The sequence below is a fragment of the Rhopalosiphum padi genome, chromosome 1 (genome assembly GCF_020882245.1).
Source record: "Rhopalosiphum padi isolate XX-2018 chromosome 1, ASM2088224v1, whole genome shotgun sequence".
Lineage (NCBI taxonomy): Eukaryota > Metazoa > Arthropoda > Insecta > Hemiptera > Aphididae > Rhopalosiphum > Rhopalosiphum padi.
The window spans coordinates 61,533,897-61,554,440 of NC_083597.1; the positions used below are offsets into that span (position 1 = coordinate 61,533,897).

Below are 20,544 nucleotides of genomic sequence, written 5' to 3' on the forward strand. Positions count from 1 at the left end.
ACAAAATTAAAATTAAATTTTATTTCGTTCGTATTTATGGAACCTATTGAGTAATTATGTAACTTATTTATTTATTACGGTAAACTTTAATTTTTAAAGATTACTTGTATAGACGCAATTTGCAGTATATAGTTTGCCCTTTTATACTTTTAACCGATGTCACATAATTAATTAAATTTTTTTAATTTAAAATTAAATGTTAACATTTCCAATTATTTTAAGTCATCCGTAATAATATTATCATCATCGTCAGGTTAACATAACCTATAGGCTCCTAGCCAGGCTAGCTATATCTATAAACACTTACACGATACAGTTCCTTTGTTACTCATGGAACCGAAGTTCCTACACGTTATATGCAGATTGCACGTATACCTACCAACAAAGATTGGAAATTAATAATAATAATACAATAGAATATACTGTAAATAAATATATTATGGAAAATCGAAATCATTATACTAATATTTCTTTTATCTTTTTCGATACTCAAATGTCTGTTTTTTTTTTCAGTAAGTTTGAATATAATTTATAGTCTTCGTAGGACCGTATATGACGAGAATAGCCAATTTTCTTTGATGTGTACCCACCTACAGTTATATTGTATTTGCTATATATCGTGAAATTCAAAAAACCTATTAATTTTATTGTTATTATACATAGTTCGGAAATAAACGCATATTATTTGTATTCACTATACGTATATACATTACTATTATTATTATTTACTTTTTTTATGGAAACATTATATTTTCTTAGGAATTTATAATGTCAACGGCTCAAATTAAGTTTTTCCTAACGCTTTTGTTAGTAGACAATGTGTAATACACAATAATATGTATACCGCTATCAGACAAATATACAGACGAACAGTTATTGCAATAATAAAAAAAATATAAAATTTAAACACATAAATAATATCAAAATAATGTTAAAATTTTAAACAATTACGGAATTTGTGTGTTTAATGTGTTCATACAGGTATGGCATAGTCATAGTATTGATTTCTCTTATAATAATTCGGTATTCGTTTATTTTGATTAGATACCTATTCATCTATTTGATTTTTTTCTGTCTTATTACCGTGTAAAAAAAATATACTAGGTATCTAATTATTTGAAGATTCATTTTTTTACGTTTATTTTCTCTTCCCATGGCGTATCATGAAAGACCTACAATGGAATTTTAAAATAATTTCAAAACACTTTCAATTTAAATTAGTAAATTATTTATAGTAATTATTTTTACTATATAGTAGTGTAATAAATTCTTAAACAATTAACAGTGTTAAACTTCATATAACTTTAATAATGTATTTGAACAAATTTTTTTTATGTGTTATTATGTTTTTTAATAATATTATATTATATTTACCAAATAGTCTTTTATTATTGAGATGATGCGTTTTACAGCCCACTTGTTTAAGTAAATAAAATAATAAATTACATATTATTTTATTATTTTAAAATACGTATATAATACATATATAATCTATAGTATATATTGTAATAGAATATTATGTATTATGTATGTGATACAATTAGTTTAAAATTAGAGGTCCAAGTCATGTTTAAGAATATTTTTGTTGAAAGTTTCCTGAATTATTTAAAATTCTACTGAGGAATAAAAAAAAATTATTATTGTTATAAATTATAATAAATATCAGTGCATAATTTAAAAAAAATATTTGGTAGGGACGTATAATAAACATTTTTTAAACTATGACATTATACGTATCTATTTAAATTAAATAATTTATAGTGTGTTTATACGTTATACCACACAACTAGTTCAGAAAACATCTAAAATATAGATTCCATAGGTGCCACGATAAATAACAAAATAACACATATAAAACTGATCAATGTTAATTTCACGTAATGTCAATGTATACAGTTGTTCAAACCTTATTATTTTTCAACTAAAAATAAGATATTTCAATTCAATTTCGTTTAACTCAAACAAACAAATATAATTAACGTGTAACGCAAAGATAGATAGAGTAAAATGTTGATAGGAAGATGACAAATTCAAAACTTGTAATATTACATTAATTCAACACTTCAAAGTAAAATTTAGGTACTTACCTGTTTATATAGGAACAATGTTACTATTATAAATATATCTATAAATTGTCTACATCGATCGCACTTTAAAGTCAATGTATTCACACCGAGAAGTGTAACCGATTTTTTAATGTGGAAAAAAAACGATTTGTTCATCCGAATCTATTCAGGATGCACACGTCGGGGATCACACTTGCGGAAAGCAAATCTAATTTTTGGTGTTTAGATTTTTTTTTTATTTATTTGTTTTTTTATTTTCTTATGACGCAATCCGTCGATCGTCTTCCTATATAGGCACTTACATGCCGCATCCACTGTGTATGCAATGACTTTAATGATTTACCATTATTATCCGTGTCCAATTACTATGCAACAATTAAAACTACCAATCCGCGGTCATGAACCGTCGTATACGTATTCGTAATTCGCCGTCAGTCATGGACTCGTGATGTACGAAAGTAACGATGATAAAACGCAGTAGGTATGAATAATAGGTATACGCGTATACCTATTCGTCGATTCCGCTAACCCGCCAATTTTTATCCGTGGCCATCGCAAATATAATTTTTAGATAATATGCTAATGCAATAATGTAACGTATCTATTATAATAATCACCGAGTACCCATCTCATTGAATTCCGGGTCAAAAGTGTCGAGTTACGTACAACAATCGATATCGTCAACCCAATTCTCAATACGAATAGGAAATGGATAATTTTCACATCGCGGGGCGTCATTTGGCTGCTCAAGATGCATAAACCAATTTGTCCGCGTACGCCAATTGATATTTGGCAGCGCTCTTTTAATACCTACCTTTATTATAATGGAGGACATCTTCTCTTTTCGCTAAAGCCTTGATGGTACGACAAAAATAATTAGGTTGTAGCTTATTACTTATTAACGTCGTTTTATCGACACACCATATTCGGTCTATAAATTTTTTGGACATAAATTATTATATATTTATTACTTTCTCCAGTTCCAATATATAAGAGAGAACATGATCTGTATAAAAATTAATTATTTAATTATAATTTTACATTGCTTGACTGTTATACATTTATGATATACATATCGTATTAATATTTTTCATTTCCATTAAAAGATGAAATATTAATATTTATATTATTATGATCTAGATTCTGGATAATGAAATGATAAGAAAAAAAAATGCTATTTTTATTTTTTTCTCGAGTCATCTGTAACCATAACCTTGTTATTCTTCAATAAAAAATATTTTTGTTTGAAACTATATTTAAAATTTAATTAATAACTTCTATTTTATTTCTAGGTCGAACTGCTTTTGAAAAACTCACTGAATTAGATTACAAAGGCACTACATACTACACAGTAAAAAACTTGACGCTGTACGAGTGCCAAGGATGGTGCCGAGAAGAGCCAGAGTGCCAAGCAGCTTCATTTAGGTAAAATAATTGAATACATTAAAAAATATTTAAGAATTTAAATGATGAACGTATTCTAAATAAAATCATTATAGTATAATATATAGTAATATAATAATACAATTTATTATGAAATGTATTCAAAATATTTTTGTTTTCAACATTTAAAATTTTTAATATTCTGGTAGTTGATTTAATCAGTTTTATAGTATTTCAACCAAAAGTTACTACTATACACTTATATTACATTAAAAAAAAATGAATAAATTTTAAATGGTTTTTAGAATCGAAAGTTTTAAATAAAATATCGATTTAATTTAATTTTAGTTTCGTCTTAAACCCGTTGACGCCCATACAAGAAACCATTTGTCAATTACAAAATGAGACAACTGCCAATAATCCAGCGGCAGCCCCTCAGCGCTCCGTCAACTTGTATTACATGGTGAAGATGCAAATCCGATCTGGTTAGTAAATAAAAATTCATCCGTTATTTCAATGTGTAAATAATTTTTTATAACCTATAGAAGTTACATCATGGTTTAAAAAATATATAGTGTATGTACCTCTAGGTACACCACGCACGCCATATCATCGTTATAATATTACGAGTACAACGTTCCCGCTGAAATGTATAGGTATATCGTTATTAACTCTGCAGGAATTTCACAACACTGTAAATTTCTATGGGTTCTGCGTGTCTATTTCATCCGCCTTCGTCCTCCGTGGTATACCACCGGTATTGAAATTTTTGATCTCGGCCATTTGTTAACAGTGATTTATCCGTAGACCTTATATTATTGTATGCAGACGTGTACCTACTCGTATTAGTATCTACGTTATTATCTAGGTCTGCAAATGTATATAAGTATTATACCATTGAATGCAATAAAGAGTAATATTGCTGCACCACAAATAACTACTATTTAGGTACTATACTAACTGCAATAACCACTAGTAAGTACCTACTGACTATATTATAGTAGGTATATTATAAGAGATCTGACCAGGACATGTAATATTATTATATCGAATGTCTGCTATCTTAACGCCGAGCGTTTATATAGTCGTTATCGTGAGCAAAAAATTTGCCGTTCTTAAGAAAATGGTGCCCGTTAGTTGTTTTTGTGTTTTGATCAGATTTAGCGTAGCGTGACATTATAATAATGAACATTTAAAGAACTACCTACCTGTCTACCGCTAGGTATATATATAGTTGTTGTCTTTGCACTAAGTACATTGTACTTTAAATAGATGTAAATTAGATTATTTAAATACCATACAGAACTACAGAAGGTACCCAAGTCGGTATATGAATAAGAAAAAATATTTTTACATCGACATAACATAATATTATGTTTAGAAAAACTGCAACACGATAATAATATACTAATGCGTGATTTAACTTTTCCCAGTTGCATTGCTTTATACAAATGTATTTTATCTTAAAATGTCTTATTTTTTATGTCAACTAAATTCGTTTGTTCAGATAATGTATGTTTGAGGCCGTGGTCTTTCGAAAGGGTACCAAACAAAATGATTCGGGGACTAGACAACGCGTTGATCTACACGTCGACGAAAGAAGCATGTCTAGCCGCCTGTTTAAATGAGGTAATTATTAATCTCAATTAATAACCATTTTCGCCAATGTGTAAATAAATATAAATGCAACCGTTACCGACTTATTTTGAAATACAACCATACAAAAATATTAATAGTAATAATAATAATACACTGAAAACGTGAATATATTTTAAATTGATCAACGTATAAAAATAATTTGTTTCTGTGCAGCACCGTTTCACTTGCCGTTCTGTGGAGTATAATTACGTAACACTCCAGTGTCATTTAAGTGATTCGGACAGGAGAACCACTGGTCAGTACGTGCAATTTGTCGAAGCACAGGGTGTTGATTACTTTGAAAATCTCTGCATCAAAGGTAATGTGACGTAATATTGACGCACATATTATAATAAAATATGAGCTGATTTATTAATTACACACTATTAATTTCTCATAAAAAAATAAAAATAAATAAATAACAATTACTGTGCAATAATAATAATATTCTATATGTAATACATAATATTATATATAATATATTACCATCAACACTATACATTACTTAACATTATATTGAACGTTTATTGTTTTTGTATTCAGGTAATCAAGCTTGCAAAGGAAATCGCGTTTTTCAAGTGCCCAGGATCGGAGTGGCCGACGACAAAGTAGCACAATACGCCGCATTGCATTACTACAACGACAAGGAGCTACAGGTAACATATTTGAATTCTAACATAACCGTATAATGCACACATCGACTAAAATGCGTAAGGAACTTGTGTGTATTGTAACAATTTTCAACTTTCAAAGTAGGTACCTACTGGCTACTGCATATAATACCTGTTATACACGGATATATGTCCGGGACTAGCACAATTTTTTACATATGGCACATTGTCTACTCGTGCTTGTGTGTATAGAGTAGGTACCTATAGGTACTGTCCATGAATAGTTAACCGGTTACCGAGTGTATTAACATCGTGGGGTATAAGTAAAGGTCAACTGAATATATTATTATATTATGGCGTGTAGCGTGCCAATCGTTTGGAATACGTAAGACAATAAGCGAACAGCAATAGGTACAAAACTATAATAAGTGCATAAAATAATCTTCGTGTATGTATACGAGTGTAACATTTATTAAATATTATTAGTTATATTTCAAATGTCGAACTTGAATGTACAAAGAGGTTACTATGTACAGAACTTGTCATTCCAATTAGAATTAAAATCTATTGCAATTGAACACGTAAAAACCACCGAACCACGCTCAGCACTTGGCACACCTGTACTATTTAGTAATTAAATACTAGTTCTTATAGTGTTTTTACACATAATTATTATTTCAACTTTTGACAGCAAATAATACTTAACTTTTTTTAGTAATTTTACACATTAAGTTAGTATACATATTTTCTACTTTACTATCCCCTACAAGTACAAACTATAAATCCAATTTTTTACCAGAAACGCCCTTCTAAAAGACTATCAGAGCATCTTTTCTACTATAACAAATAACAGGAATCTTCAGACATACATAAAAAAATTAATATTAATAAAAAATACAGATAATTGTAAAACCAATACATTCATCATTCTGCTCAAAATCTAAAATTAATTTAACTATTAAAAATAATTCAAGAAGTTAATTAGTATCTATGAAAGGGCATGGAGTATCAAGAGGGAGAAAGGAAGGTATTTTAATTGCTCCCCTAGTGGCCAGTAGAGTTTTAGATATGCCATTACTGGTATTGGTATATACTAAGTACAAATGGATTTAGTCATAATTGGGATCGGTGACCAAATATATTACTATAGAACAGCAAATAATAACAATAACAATAACAATAAAAACAAGTTCAAGTCATATTCATCGAAGAAAACTCGCGTAAACCGAATATTATTTCCATTTTCCCAGGTGACCAGCGAATCAGCTTGTCGTTTGGCTTGCGAGATCGAGAATGAGTTCCTCTGCCGGTCGTTCATCTTCAAAGGACCGCCGGTGGGTACGGCGTACAACTGCGAGCTGTTCCATTTGGACCACAAGACACTGCCAGACGGACCCAGCACGTACTTGAACGCGGAACGACCATTGATCGACGACGGGCAAAAGATCGGCAATTACTATGAAAACTACTGCGAGAGTGAGTTGGTTTTTTACTTTGGTCATCCACGTTTATGTGTTAGGTGACAGACATAGACCACCGCGTCTCTTATTGTGCAATGTGTAATTTAAAATATTAAAACCTTATATTTTCCTTACTATATACACAAGGTGATTTACCGACCATACTACCCATGTTTATTTTTAATAATGCAATTATTCAAAATCTGATTTTTGAAATTTTTAAGTATACATAATATCATATTTTTGCATGTATACTTAAAATATATGAAGTGTAATGTGGAGTTACAAACTTTCATATTTCAAACAAGAATCTTCCTTATTGATTTAAATTATTTAGCAGACAATATTTTTGAACATTTCGATATATCTCAATCGAAATTCGGAAGAGTAGTTCTTGAATTATTAAAATGTTTATAATAAGGATAATTTTTCTTACCAATATTTTTACGAAAATATAAAATGTATGTAATATTAAATTGAGTATTTATTATACTTAATTTTTACAAATTATGAAGTGTGGATAAACCATAATATTAGATAAGTATTATAGTATTAAAATCATTTTAGCCCCATATTTTCCAAACCTATTATTTTCAATAATCAGTACACAATTTTTCATACAAATTTTGATTAATGTATATCAAAATACACAAAAAATATATCTGTTGAAAAATGATAGGTCATTTCTGTAATAGTACAAGAAATTTCAAATATGACAAAAATGTTATCTTTGACTACCTATATTTAAAAATTCCAAAAATCAAATTTTGAATAATTGCATTGTTGAATATGATTTGTGCCCTGTATAATGTACCTATATAATTTATATAATATACCTAACACCTACGTGTATTATTACATATCTATTTGGTATCTACCTATATTATAATATTAATTATATATTCATACTGCAAGCGGATAAAATGAGTGACGTGCGCTGAACGCACGCGATGTCGTTGTCATAATAATTTATTATATGTACTCATTTCATATATTTCAATAATAAAACAACCTCACTAAGACACGTTTTTTTTACAGAATCCACGACACCGCCTCACGAACAACTGCCGGTCGTGTTCGAGAGTACCGACGATCCGGCGTTGAACTTGACTAGAACCGATTTGAACTGTGACAAGACAGGAACGTGTTACGATGGTCAGTGTCTACTGTCTATATATTATTTTACATTAAAACAATTTATATTTTATACATATTTCAATTTACACTAATTATATAGCTACTTATAGACTATTGAGATGTATAGTTATTATTTAAATTATGTGCATTTAATGCAGTAAAAAAAAAAAAATTCCAGCTATGCAATAAAGACATTTGAAAAACCAGTTGCACGCATTTACGGGTATTAACGAATTATAGTTAGGTATAACATCTAACATATGCAAAATAAATTTCTTATATAAATAATAATCTTGAATTTAATCAATTTTGATTTTTTTTTTTTATCTATATCCATCTATATTTGCCGTGTAGATTTAACAACAATATATGTACAACGAATATAATTGATTAAAATCACCAAATTAATTTTTTTTTTTATTTCATTAATCATTACATTAGTTTAAATAAATACATTGATTTATATTTTTCATAATTAAGAATTTAATTTTTATGAAAAAAACCTTTACAAATATTTAGCATTTATTCATAGATAAATTTGAGTATTTAATACTTACGTTACAATAATTAATTATTAGTTATTATACAACAAGTACCTATAATTATTAAACGTGCCTATAGTGTATAAGTATAGGTAATAAAATTTAGTTAAGTAATTTTATAATTGTATGGTTTCACATTGTAATTTGTAGCTACTGTACTCGACAAATGAAATTAAAAAAAAACATAATACATTTCATGAAATAAAATAAAATTCGTGATCTTATAGTTTAATTTTTTTTAATATTTACAGTATCGGTACATTGTAAAGATACAAAGATAGCTGTTCAAGTACGCACGAACAAACCATTCAATGGTAGAATATACGCGCTCGGCAGATCGGAGACATGCAACATAGACGTGCTCAACAGCGACCAATTCCGATTGGATCTAACAATGGCTGGTCAAGACTGTAATACCCAGTCGGTGGTAAGTAATTTAAACCCAATACTGGAACATGAAACAGTTTTAATGGAAGATTAGTCTGTAATAAGTTGAGGATTTTCTAAGTCTGTCCGTAGATGATATTTATTAGTTACACCGAAAATAACAGAGAAGGTTCGGGAAATCCGGTTTATTGAACTCTCTCATTAAAAACAGCATGATTTTTATTTTGATAAAAATTACGTTTTTTTTTTTTAGACCGGAGTGTTCTCAAATACAGTAGTCCTCCAACACCATAGCGTAGTTATGACAAAAGCGGACAAAATCTACAAAGTCAAGTGCACGTACGACATGTCTTCGAAGAACATTACATTCGGGATGATGCCAATCAGGTAAGAATGAGCTATTAAAATGTTTATTATATTTTGACACATTTGTTTAATTCACCCCTCCGAGTATACAATCAATAATAATTATTAATTATTTGTACCTCCAATGGTTTTTTTTCTATTATTTGTCTAAAAAAAGCATTTTTTTAATTATATGAATATCTTAATTTGTTCCCAAATACTCGTATTATTGAAATGTATTTGCTACTTCACCATTATAAAAATTTAAAAATATAGTACACAAATTAATACCATCAATATGTACATCTAAACTTATATTGGTACAATTACATGTCATTTTAATTTTAAATAAGCCGTTAGACAATGTTAGCTGGATAACAGCATACAATTATGAACGTAATCTAATTGAAGCTAAACGTGTTAAACACTTAACAGGGACCCGGAGATGATAAGCATTACTTCGGCGCCAGAAGCACCGCCACCGAGAATCAGAATCCTAGATTCCCGAGCAAGAGAAGTAGAGACCGTCCGAATCGGTGACAAGTTGACATTCAGAATCGAAATTCCTGAAGACAGTGAGTATACAAACATCTGTTGCTATTTATGATTGATGCGTTTATCATCTGTGTTTGGGGCGAGAAAATCATTTTTTCCCACAACTGTATTAATATGTATATTATATTATACATGCATGGTTCATGTAGTATATACAGATATTATGATTGGCCGGGTGGGGACTTAACAGTGTTAAGTTAACACTTAAGAGATCATATCCCCTTAAAACTCACAATTATCCCTGTTTGACAAATATTATTATTTTATAGAATAAATCATATTTTAATTATTAATTAATTCAAAAATGATTCATTTATATGATCTATATTTGTATGCAAATGTTTTTGCCTATTTAAATATTATAAGCTTTATTAAAAAAATAATAATACCCCCCCCCCCCCCTTAAATTCGACTAATATATGCTACGCACCAACTGTACATACCTATATGCATAATATTATATTTTGACCATCGTTTTTGCCACCGCGGTTTTTATGACTTTTCCGTGTGTTTTTCCGACAATGTAGCGCCGTACGGTATCTTCGCGAGGAGTTGCGTGGCTATGGCCAAGGATTCGAAGAGTACGTTCCAGATCATCGATGACGAAGGGTGTCCGGTAGACCCGACCATATTCCCCGGTTTCTCACCCGAAGGCAACGCACTGCAGTCAGTCTATGAAGCGTTCCGGTTCACGGAGTCATACGGCGTGATATTCCAGTGCAACGTTAAATACTGTCTGGGCCCGTGCGAACCGGTAATGATTCCGCTTTCCGTCGCGATAGCGGTTATAATAAATAATTATCAATAACAGAAATAACAATAATACCAACGAAATGTTTTTTGTTACCGGATTTTCCGTCGGCGGACATCAGGCTGTTTGCGAATGGGGCCGAGACTCAGTCGAGTCCTGGGGACGGCGCAGAAGGTCAGTGTCTAGTGCTCAGCCCAACAACAACGACACTGCCGAAAACAGTGAAGACATGACGCAGATCAGTCAGGAAATACTGGTGTTGGACTTTGGCGATGAAAAACAATCGCAATTCTTGAAGAGCAATGAGCCGCAGTACACGGATTTCAATAAAGGTAAATAATTGTGACAATAACATACAGGTTTAGTGCATCATCATCAAATGTGATATCCATAATATACATCTACAGTCTACACCCAGGTACAAGTGACATGAGTTGACAATTTTTTTTTAATTTTCGCGATAAGTACCTATACCGCATCAATAATTGACAAATTTTTATTTAACGCTTTACTTTTCTTACAGCGATTGCAACACGATGCACATCGATTAATTACTCCTCATAATACCTATTATACATTATAGTAGTCCGCGCGTCGCATAGTTTACGTCCTTTGAAATCTAAACTTATAATTCGATTAACGATATCGCAATCTGTTTTCATCATATGGTCTGCCATTCTGGATTCGTGGGCTCTTCGCCTTCCGCGCGCCATGTAAAATGTCTAATTATTATTAAAATTTTGATTTTTTTTTCAATTGCATTTTTCTTATTATTTTGTGGTCGTTGTTAATTTATAATTAGATATTTTCAATACCAATGATTGGTAGTATTTTCTGATTTTGGATTCTGATGTATCTAGTTATGTTTTTTTTTTCACTTTAATGCGTATATAATTTTTTTTATAGTATTACGACATTAATAAAAATAATAAAAAATAGTTCTCTCTCTTTTCCTCGAATAAATTCTAATTTCATTTGCAAACATTTTATTTTGCAGATAAAACTATCACCATTGTGGAACCGTGCCCGACCAAAACGTCCGTACTCGCATTGGGCATCACGTGTATGCTACTCATATTAATTTACGTCAGCACAGTGTTTTGTTACTATATGAAGAAATGGATGACTCCAAGGAAAATGATGGCATAGAAAATGTGTCGACTAAAAAATTGCCTACTCTTGTCAATAAGCCATGGTTGATAATATATACTCAAATTAAAACCAACAGACAATAATGATAAAACAACAATATATTTTATTATATACGTATACCCAATAACCTACGTCCCAAAAATGTAGTAAGTAAAATATGCAATAATTCACAAAAATAATTTCGTATACTTATGAATTACTGCACAATCATTTTTTACCACTGTTCATATCGAAAGGAACAATAACAATAGTGTTACATATTACGGAAATCGAATTCATATAAGCTAATGTAAATGTTATCGCATCTGGTGACAAACTCAAAATTTTTGTATATAAAACAGGTTAAGTCCTATATAATTTGAATAATTTAAGTTCGATTATGTGCCTATTGGAATTTCGCGCATTTCCATACAGTATATATTTTATACATCATGTCCGTGATCCTCCCCCTCCCCGATACAATTATTTTTATCGTCGTTATAAAATAATTGTATATATTTATTTTGTATGTCATACTTACATGCATAATACACGTGCATGATACTATTTACTATGTGTGTGTAAAGTATACTTGTCATGAAGATGAAAAACTTGAATAATATATTATAAATATTTATAATAAAATTAAATACAGTTAGGAAAACCTTAGTAAATTAAATTCGAATTAAGTTTTTCCTCTTCTTGATGAGTATTACTTCATTTTAAATGTAAAATTGAATAAGATTATATTTATGTCTCAATCTAGGCGCTCTCTACAAAGCCTATAATATTATGCATTTTCAAATTAATTTAACCAATTTTTATAAAAAAAAAAATAGATATTATACCTAATTTATATTCAAAAAAAAAAATTACATATAGATAGATAAATATTTTGTACTTAAGTTAATTTAATTTAAACAACTAGTTTTATTAATTTATTTAAAGACGTAGAAATTAAATATTTTATAGGCACGTTTAATTATATCATGTATTTTTAAATATATTTTATAATATAAACAAATATTATGAAACTATAAAAAGTTGTGTTTATTTATTGAAACTAACCATTGAACCATATTTCCTTTAGATTATTAGAGTATAAAACTAAACCTTAATGAATTGTATATTTGTTATTATTTAGGAACTAGGTAATAGAAATATTGGACAATTATTTAGGTATGAGAGTGTCAGCGTTCTATAAAAACTGTAATATTGCATTTTAAGTTTGTGATAAAATTTAAAAATGTATGATAAAAAGTGTCATTATTTAATCACCACAACGTTATGAAAAGTATTTTATGATTAGAATATAATTTAAAAGCAATATTACGATTCAACCACCAATCATAAGAAAATTTTCAAATACATTCAAATCTTAATTAGATTTTCGTTTATAGATCAAATAAAAATTTTTTATTTAAAAAAAAAATATATTTGTCTTCTAATTTTTCTACATAGGCAATTAGCAAAAAACCGTGTAAATTTATAATTTTAACAATACAATAATACAAATACAATTAAAGCATTTATTTTGCGACTGAAAATCAAAATAATATTCAATCATACTACCAACTATAGGTAGTACGTTCAAATTTACAAATAAACTTCACATTAATTTTGTTCTAATGACAGTTTGTTCATTATAGTATTCTGCGTATTTACTTAATAAGTTAAATATTATTGCATTTTGTTTTTTCTATTCTCGTTAGCCGTTAGGTAACTAACAAGTTTTCAGTGACATGACCAACAAACGTGAACGATCTATTCATGCGACGACCGCGAAGACCACATCGAAAACATCTATTGCTCCAAGGTATCATATACTTCAACATTTCCGTTTTGCTACTATATACTGTTCACTGTTCAGTGATTTCCAGTTATAGCTCAAACTTCGATAATCCGAAAACCTCTACAATAAATATTTAGAATTTTTTCCATTCCCGAATACCTTTGCAAGTAAACAAAAAATCAACAATGGTAAATGATAATAATATATGTCATCGGAAAATAATTTCATTAAATAATAATCAATGTAAAATCAAATGTATTTTAAGTGCACCTCGAAACTGTATGGGGTCACTCACTCATTGCAATTACTCGCAAACAAATAAATTGTTTTCCTTCAAAAACTTCAGCGTACAAAAACACAATTTTTCAATAACAAAAATCAGTCATAAATGTAGTTTTTTATTATTTTTATCGAAAATACCACGATATTTAAAAAATCAATTGTTTTCCAGTATTTTTGGTATAACTTCCGTAATAATGATGAGCGACAATTTTTTCAAACATTCAAATTCAATCAAGGATGTATTTAGGGGGGGGGTAATATGGGTGCTAGAACAATCCTCATAGGCCGTATTTTGTTATATTTCACCAAACTCCAAAACTTACTCACGAAATACAAGAAATAATCATTCCTAATTGTAGTTCTATTAATTTTCCAACAATTCACAGGCTGTTAGTCATATTGGCAACGATCCTTGTCACTACATCTAAGAGTGAACGCTCCTTTTCAACTCTCCGTAGACTTAAAAGTTATTTAAGAAATACCGTTGGAGAAAACAGGCTGAATGGCTTAGAATTAATGAATATCCATAGAGATGTACCTATATCTACAGTAGAGGTTATTGATGAACTTGCTCTCCAATGCCGTCGCTTACATTTCAAATAAGTAATCATAATATGTGTATCATTATATTCATTCTATTCAATTTCATGTTTTTAATACTATAGGTTGTAATTGTTGGATTAATATTATTAGTATTATTGATTTAGAATATAAAATTATGAAAGTTATTATTTTAGTTATAGTATACCTATAATAGATATATAATAGATAGTATATCTATATCCGCGGATCAATGTATTCCGATAATGGTATTTGTTACCATGTCTATTAAATTTTAAAACACCCCCTTAAAATAAACCCTGGATAAGCCACTGAATTCAGTGACAAAAACACACATTTTGAAAAAAAAAAAATTTGAAAAACGAGCTTGAAACTAAACTAGATTTAAACCATACATTCTAATATATTGTTAAAAAATTATTGATAATGTATTATGTTATGTGAGCAGCTAAACCTTACAGGAAATTATCGATTAACCCAGTGTGAAGAATAAACGATAATTTTATATATTCGATCGAATAATTTATAAAATATTCTGATATCAAATCAAAAAAATTGAATGAATTTTTCCATCGACGTAATGAAATGTTATCCTGTTTATGTGTACAATGTATAAAATATACTTATGTAAATTATGTAATAAAAACAACTAGTATTTTATTGTTTGTCTATGTATGTAATTCAATATAAGTTGAAGTAACTTGTCAAAAATAGATCAATTAAATTATATACTTATAAATTATATGCTGACCAGATGTACTTATTTCAGGACAGTACCTATTTGTTTTTGGATACATGGCCTACTGTCCTAAGGAAATGGCTGAAGTAGGTACATAAAAATGTACTCATTATTTGTTATGTAATGAATACATATAGAATAGTGTTTAAAAATGTCATAACTAATTGTTGCTAAAGACAGTGTTTATTTCCAGATATCAGCCATATAGGTATATAAAATGTATATAAACTTATAACTCAACTGTATTGATTATAAATTATAATTTTAAGATATAAATCTGTAGAATAATTTGAACTTTCCAATTTTTAATTATATAATATTATTATGAAAAATTTATAACTGATAGATCATAGATGGAGTAATAATAATAATTTAATCTTTTTTGTGATTAAGTATTCAAAGGACAACAAATGAAAACAGCATATTATATATTTTTAATAATAAAAAAATATAATAAATTATAAGAAAAAAAGGCAATTAACAAAAAAGTAACATTTAAGGTACACATGTATATTAATTATAAAATTAATAATTATTTTCTCTTAATAATTACAAATATAATAATAAAAAATGTATAATCTGGTAAAAATATGTATACATAAAATCATTCATATTATATTCAAATTTTATAAAAGAATATAAGTAGGGAACATAAAGCAGTGTAAAGCAATTTTACATGAAATAAAAAGATATTATAATAATTATACATGTATACCATTTTAAAATATGTTTCAATTTTTGTAATACGTGTATAATGTATATATCACAATAAATCTAATACACCTGTTTGGCTGTCAATAATAATTCTGAACAGTACATAGTTATCTTACAGATTAATATATTCTTGTGCAAATTTGAGTTAATAAGACACAAGACTATCAAGCGCTTTATCAGGATCATTATTGCATTTCACTAGTGCACTGCATATATTTTCTTCTCGAAATCCAAAATCAATAAGCCTATCAACATTTTTAAGAAAAGTGATTGCATGATCAGCATTAAAATTATTAACCACCAGTGCTTGTTCTACTCGATCAGCAGTGTATCCGCTAGTCTCCTCAATGGAATGTACTTGAATTAAAAACTCTATCACCTAAAAATAATAAGATAGTTACAATTTTGTTAGATGATTAGATAATTAAGTCACATACCTTAGATTCATCTTTACCAAATATTTTGCATGCTCGTGCAGCACGCGATAAAGGAAAACCCATTTGATGCATTTGATCTGCTAGACATTGGCTAGTTGGAGAAAGTGATCTGTATGGATTAGGAAATGAGCATGTAGGTGATTTAGACCCATTTGTTGTAATGTGAGGTAAAGATTTTTGTGGATCATTCTGAAAGGAATGTGTGTAATAATTATTTCACAATAACAATTATTTAAGATTTATAATACTTACTGGTGATTCATCATTATACTTTAAAGTATTTAAATCAGCCTCCAATTGTAATAAAATATTTGGCATAGTAACGGGTGGCAAAGCTGCTACACTATTTTTATCACCAATAACATTTGAATTGGACTTAGGAATAGGACTAATAGTCTGATTGTTTTTTATATTAGGATTATGTAAAAATTCATTGCTATTAAAATGTTCTGAATAATTATTGTAAATAGGTTTTGGATAATATTGAGAAACATTTATATCAGATGGTTGAACATTTTTAATATTGGTATTATTATAGACTGATGTTGGTTTTAAGACAGAAGCTAATTCTTCTAAATCATTAATAGTTTTTAATTCCATGTTGTCAAATGGACTGGATGTATCAGACTCAAAATCTGATATATTAATATTTTTAGTGAGCATGGTGTCATATGAAGACATTTTTAAGTTCATTTGTTGAGCAGGTATTGGTTGTAAAACTTTAGTATTTTGTTGTTGTGCTGGATTTAACAGCGTTAACTTATCTAAATCTAAATAATCTTGTGTTTTGAACTCAGCAGCCTGTAAATGGCGTCTAGTTTTAGCTTCTTCTCGTATTTTACTCCATATTGCCATTTTCTCAAGTACATTTTTTTCCAAATTAAAATCATACTAAAACAAAAATAATCACAATTCGGAAAATTAATAAATAATTTAACTGGGATCTAAATAGAATATTGTAATTAATTACCTGGGTTTTTAATGCGTTAGATGTAGGTTTATGTTGTAACACACCAGGTAATGCTATCTTTTTTGGAGGCTTATATTTTTCAATAATCTTAACAGGAATGTTGTCCATATATGAAAACCCTAAAGAAAATAATATTTAATAATACATATATAATATATGGTAGTATGTTTCTTACATTTTAAAAAAATGTAATATATTTAGGATGCAAGTAGTATTTATTTATAAATAAATAACAGAATATAAATATACCATTTTTATCACTTTCTTGTCCACTGCTTCCACCATATGACATATTAAGCACAAACGCTTATACAATATTTAAGTCTTGTGAATTCATAGAACTAATTAATATATTATTTTGAGTTTATGTGGCCAATTTCATATTTTGTTGCCTAACAAAAATAATAAAATTAAAATTAAAATTTAATAATTGCAGTTCGATGAACAAAAAAAAAATTTAATGACTAAGTAATACATATGTCATAACATTTTTAAAGTATTTATACAAGTAAACGAATTAAAAAAAACTAAATGACTCGGTAGCTGATTTACTAATTAAAACAATTAAAAACATAGTTTGTATATGTAAATACATCCAACATTTATACACTATTCAAGTTAAGAATTGTAATCAAAGGTGCCTGGTTTATGTCAAGGGGCAGTCAGACCATACCTATTTATCATCTTTGTCAAATTAATTATCTATATTTCTCTGGGTAATAATAGTAAACCTATGCGCAGAATTTAGCTGCTGTAAATAGTTCATAATAAAAATTAAGTATATAAGTATATGTATGGAAAATAAATTATAGTTATTCTTTGATCATCTATCATAAGGTACAATAAACAAGTTGGTAAAAATTTTACTAAGAAGAAAATGTATATAGGAATGTAAAATGTGATGTGGTACTGGTTTGTTATAGCCCCACATGGCATCCATATAACAATAAATACATCATATAAATATAAAATAATGAGTTTATTTATTGATATTAATCTAATAATTTATGTGACAATCAAAACTAAACAAGAATTTTGGGAATCACAGAAACCATAATTTTTAACATTATGAACATTTTTTAATTTATCATTGTTTTAAAAGTATCATTATTCTAAGTATTATATTATATCAATATATCTATCATCGAATTATTAGATTAACATCAATAAATCAACTCATTATTTTATATTTAAACGATGTATTTATTGTTATATGGATAGCGGGGCTATAACAAATCTGTGTATACCTGTAATATTTAATAAAGAATTAACTATGAATGTAGGGCGGAGAAAGTAAAACAAATAGGAAGGTCATCAAAAACCTTTAAGGTTTGAACTGAATATAAGCAAGTACCAATTAGACAAATATTCGAATTAAAGAATGATATTCATTATTGTTATGCTATAAAGACAAATATTTTTATTATAAGCGGTCTAAATTGTATGATTTTTAAAGCCAATTTTTTGCCTCTATCTATTACTTGAGGAATATATTTGAAAAAAGTATAAGCAAAATATAAATATTATGGTGTTAGGTATACCTGGATTAAGACATACTTCACTAATTAAACATTTCAGTATTTAATATAAATATAATTATAAGTACCTGCAACATATTTTAATAATTATTACATATTATTTACCTATTTAAAAATATGTATCTATAGCGATGACTGATTGTTTTTATTATTATTTAAATTTTTAATTAACTTTAAAAGTTCTTCAAAGAGCATATGTTGCTAACATATGTTTTATTTGGCTTTATACTTACATATGCATCATGGAAATTAATTAACTAACATACATAATCATATAATAAATTACTTTATTTTGCACGTGTCTTTTTTAATAATTCCAAAAATAAAGTTTAGTATTCCATACATTTTTATTTTACTTTTTAAAAAACTGATATTATAATCTTAATTAATATTTGTGGCTAAGGAATGACCTAGTGAGATAAAATTGATGTGTATAAAACTTTAAATGTTTTAACATCTTGTCATAATTAATAATATCAAAGAAAATCTATCTAATGGTATTTGCTAGTACTTTCTAGGTACTAACACAATATTTGTTAAAAGTGATTAGCAAATCAGTATTAATAAAAAAAATAATATAACTGATGATTAGATACATTGAAATATAAATACATATTAAGTAGCTGAGTATTCCAAATAAAACCTTTAATTATAATAACAATTGAATAGTAAAAACATTGAAGAATTGAACAGGTAATAGCAAAACAATGAGTCCTTGAGACTTATTATCATATGCGTCATTAGTTTAAATATAATTATATTATAGACAATAATTGTTAAAAACGTATACCTATTTATGAATGTGTCAGTCATTATAAATACTTACTACTTTTTGGTAATTATATAATTTTATTTAAATAGTTTTTACAACTTAAAATTAAGAAAACTTTTTAATTTGATAGCAAGACATTTAAAAAATAAGTAAAAATCAAACAAAAAGTAATCAATTGCTTTAGACGCTTTAGTGCAGATTTAATTTTATAACTGCACTAAGTACATTAAAACATTATGAAATATGTTTGGATTAAAAAAACTAGTGAAAAAAGATGTATACACATAATAATATTATATTATTTTATTATTATGCAATATTGAATGTAATATTTTGATAACAAATTTAACATTATGCTATCACGGAACCAGGGAGTAACTTTACATACCACGGTAAACATAAAAAATAGGCTAAACTGGCTGGTAAACTATAGGTCCACCTGTTCTGTCCTAGAGAGCCTTGGTAATATTATTAAAGCTGTCTCCTCTCTAGTCTCTAAGTCCACCTTACTGCATGCCTGCCTATAGTGTTTACAACGTATAACGTTTGTGAATTATATTATATTTATTCAAAAGTCATAGCTTGAAAACTATTATATTTTAATTTATTGTTAAATAGAGTAAATCGGAAAAGTTATTTTTAAAATCCCGGGTGGTTAGGTTACCTAATTTGGAAATCAAAATTTTTTTTGGGATGAGCCTTTAGAATTTCAAAAAGGTCTATCGTCTATGAA

General features: G+C 28.1%; 2 protein-coding genes across 3 annotated transcripts in view; one reads left to right on the forward strand and one right to left on the reverse strand.

Annotated features, from left to right (window-relative positions):
- The window catches only part of LOC132931926 (uncharacterized), a 38,093-nt gene extending 25,156 nt beyond the window's left edge, over positions 1 to 12,937 (forward strand). The window contains exons 3-15 of the mRNA XM_060998013.1: positions 3,359 to 3,491; positions 3,798 to 3,934; positions 4,957 to 5,078; positions 5,262 to 5,406; positions 5,631 to 5,743; positions 6,949 to 7,174; positions 8,197 to 8,313; positions 9,089 to 9,264; positions 9,478 to 9,611; positions 10,005 to 10,144; positions 10,652 to 10,878; positions 10,997 to 11,207; positions 11,873 to 12,937. Of these exons, the coding sequence (XP_060853996.1) occupies positions 3,359 to 3,491; positions 3,798 to 3,934; positions 4,957 to 5,078; positions 5,262 to 5,406; positions 5,631 to 5,743; positions 6,949 to 7,174; positions 8,197 to 8,313; positions 9,089 to 9,264; positions 9,478 to 9,611; positions 10,005 to 10,144; positions 10,652 to 10,878; positions 10,997 to 11,207; positions 11,873 to 12,024 (2,033 nt within the window). The 3' untranslated portion in view covers positions 12,025 to 12,937. The remainder of the gene's footprint in view (positions 1 to 3,358; positions 3,492 to 3,797; positions 3,935 to 4,956; positions 5,079 to 5,261; positions 5,407 to 5,630; positions 5,744 to 6,948; positions 7,175 to 8,196; positions 8,314 to 9,088; positions 9,265 to 9,477; positions 9,612 to 10,004; positions 10,145 to 10,651; positions 10,879 to 10,996; positions 11,208 to 11,872) is intronic.
- A 2,937-nt stretch (positions 12,938 to 15,874) lies between these two features.
- Positions 15,875 to 20,098, reverse strand: LOC132917589 (ubiquitin-associated protein 1-like). 2 transcript variants are annotated; one of them, XM_060978394.1, is made up of 6 exons: positions 19,830 to 20,098; positions 17,751 to 17,893; positions 17,502 to 17,620; positions 16,784 to 17,422; positions 16,532 to 16,720; positions 15,875 to 16,473 (listed from the first exon to the last, which is right to left on the reverse strand). In XM_060978394.1, the coding sequence occupies exons 2-6, from the start codon at positions 17,791 to 17,793 to the stop codon at positions 16,240 to 16,242; spliced, it is 1,224 nt and encodes a 407-aa protein (XP_060834377.1). In that variant the 5' UTR covers positions 17,794 to 17,893; positions 19,830 to 20,098; the 3' UTR covers positions 15,875 to 16,239. The 2 variants fall into 2 exon arrangements, with proteins under 2 accessions (XP_060834377.1, XP_060834376.1); XM_060978393.1 differs by having other exon boundaries at positions 19,866 to 20,097.
- Between the last annotated feature and the right edge of the window lie 446 nt (positions 20,099 to 20,544).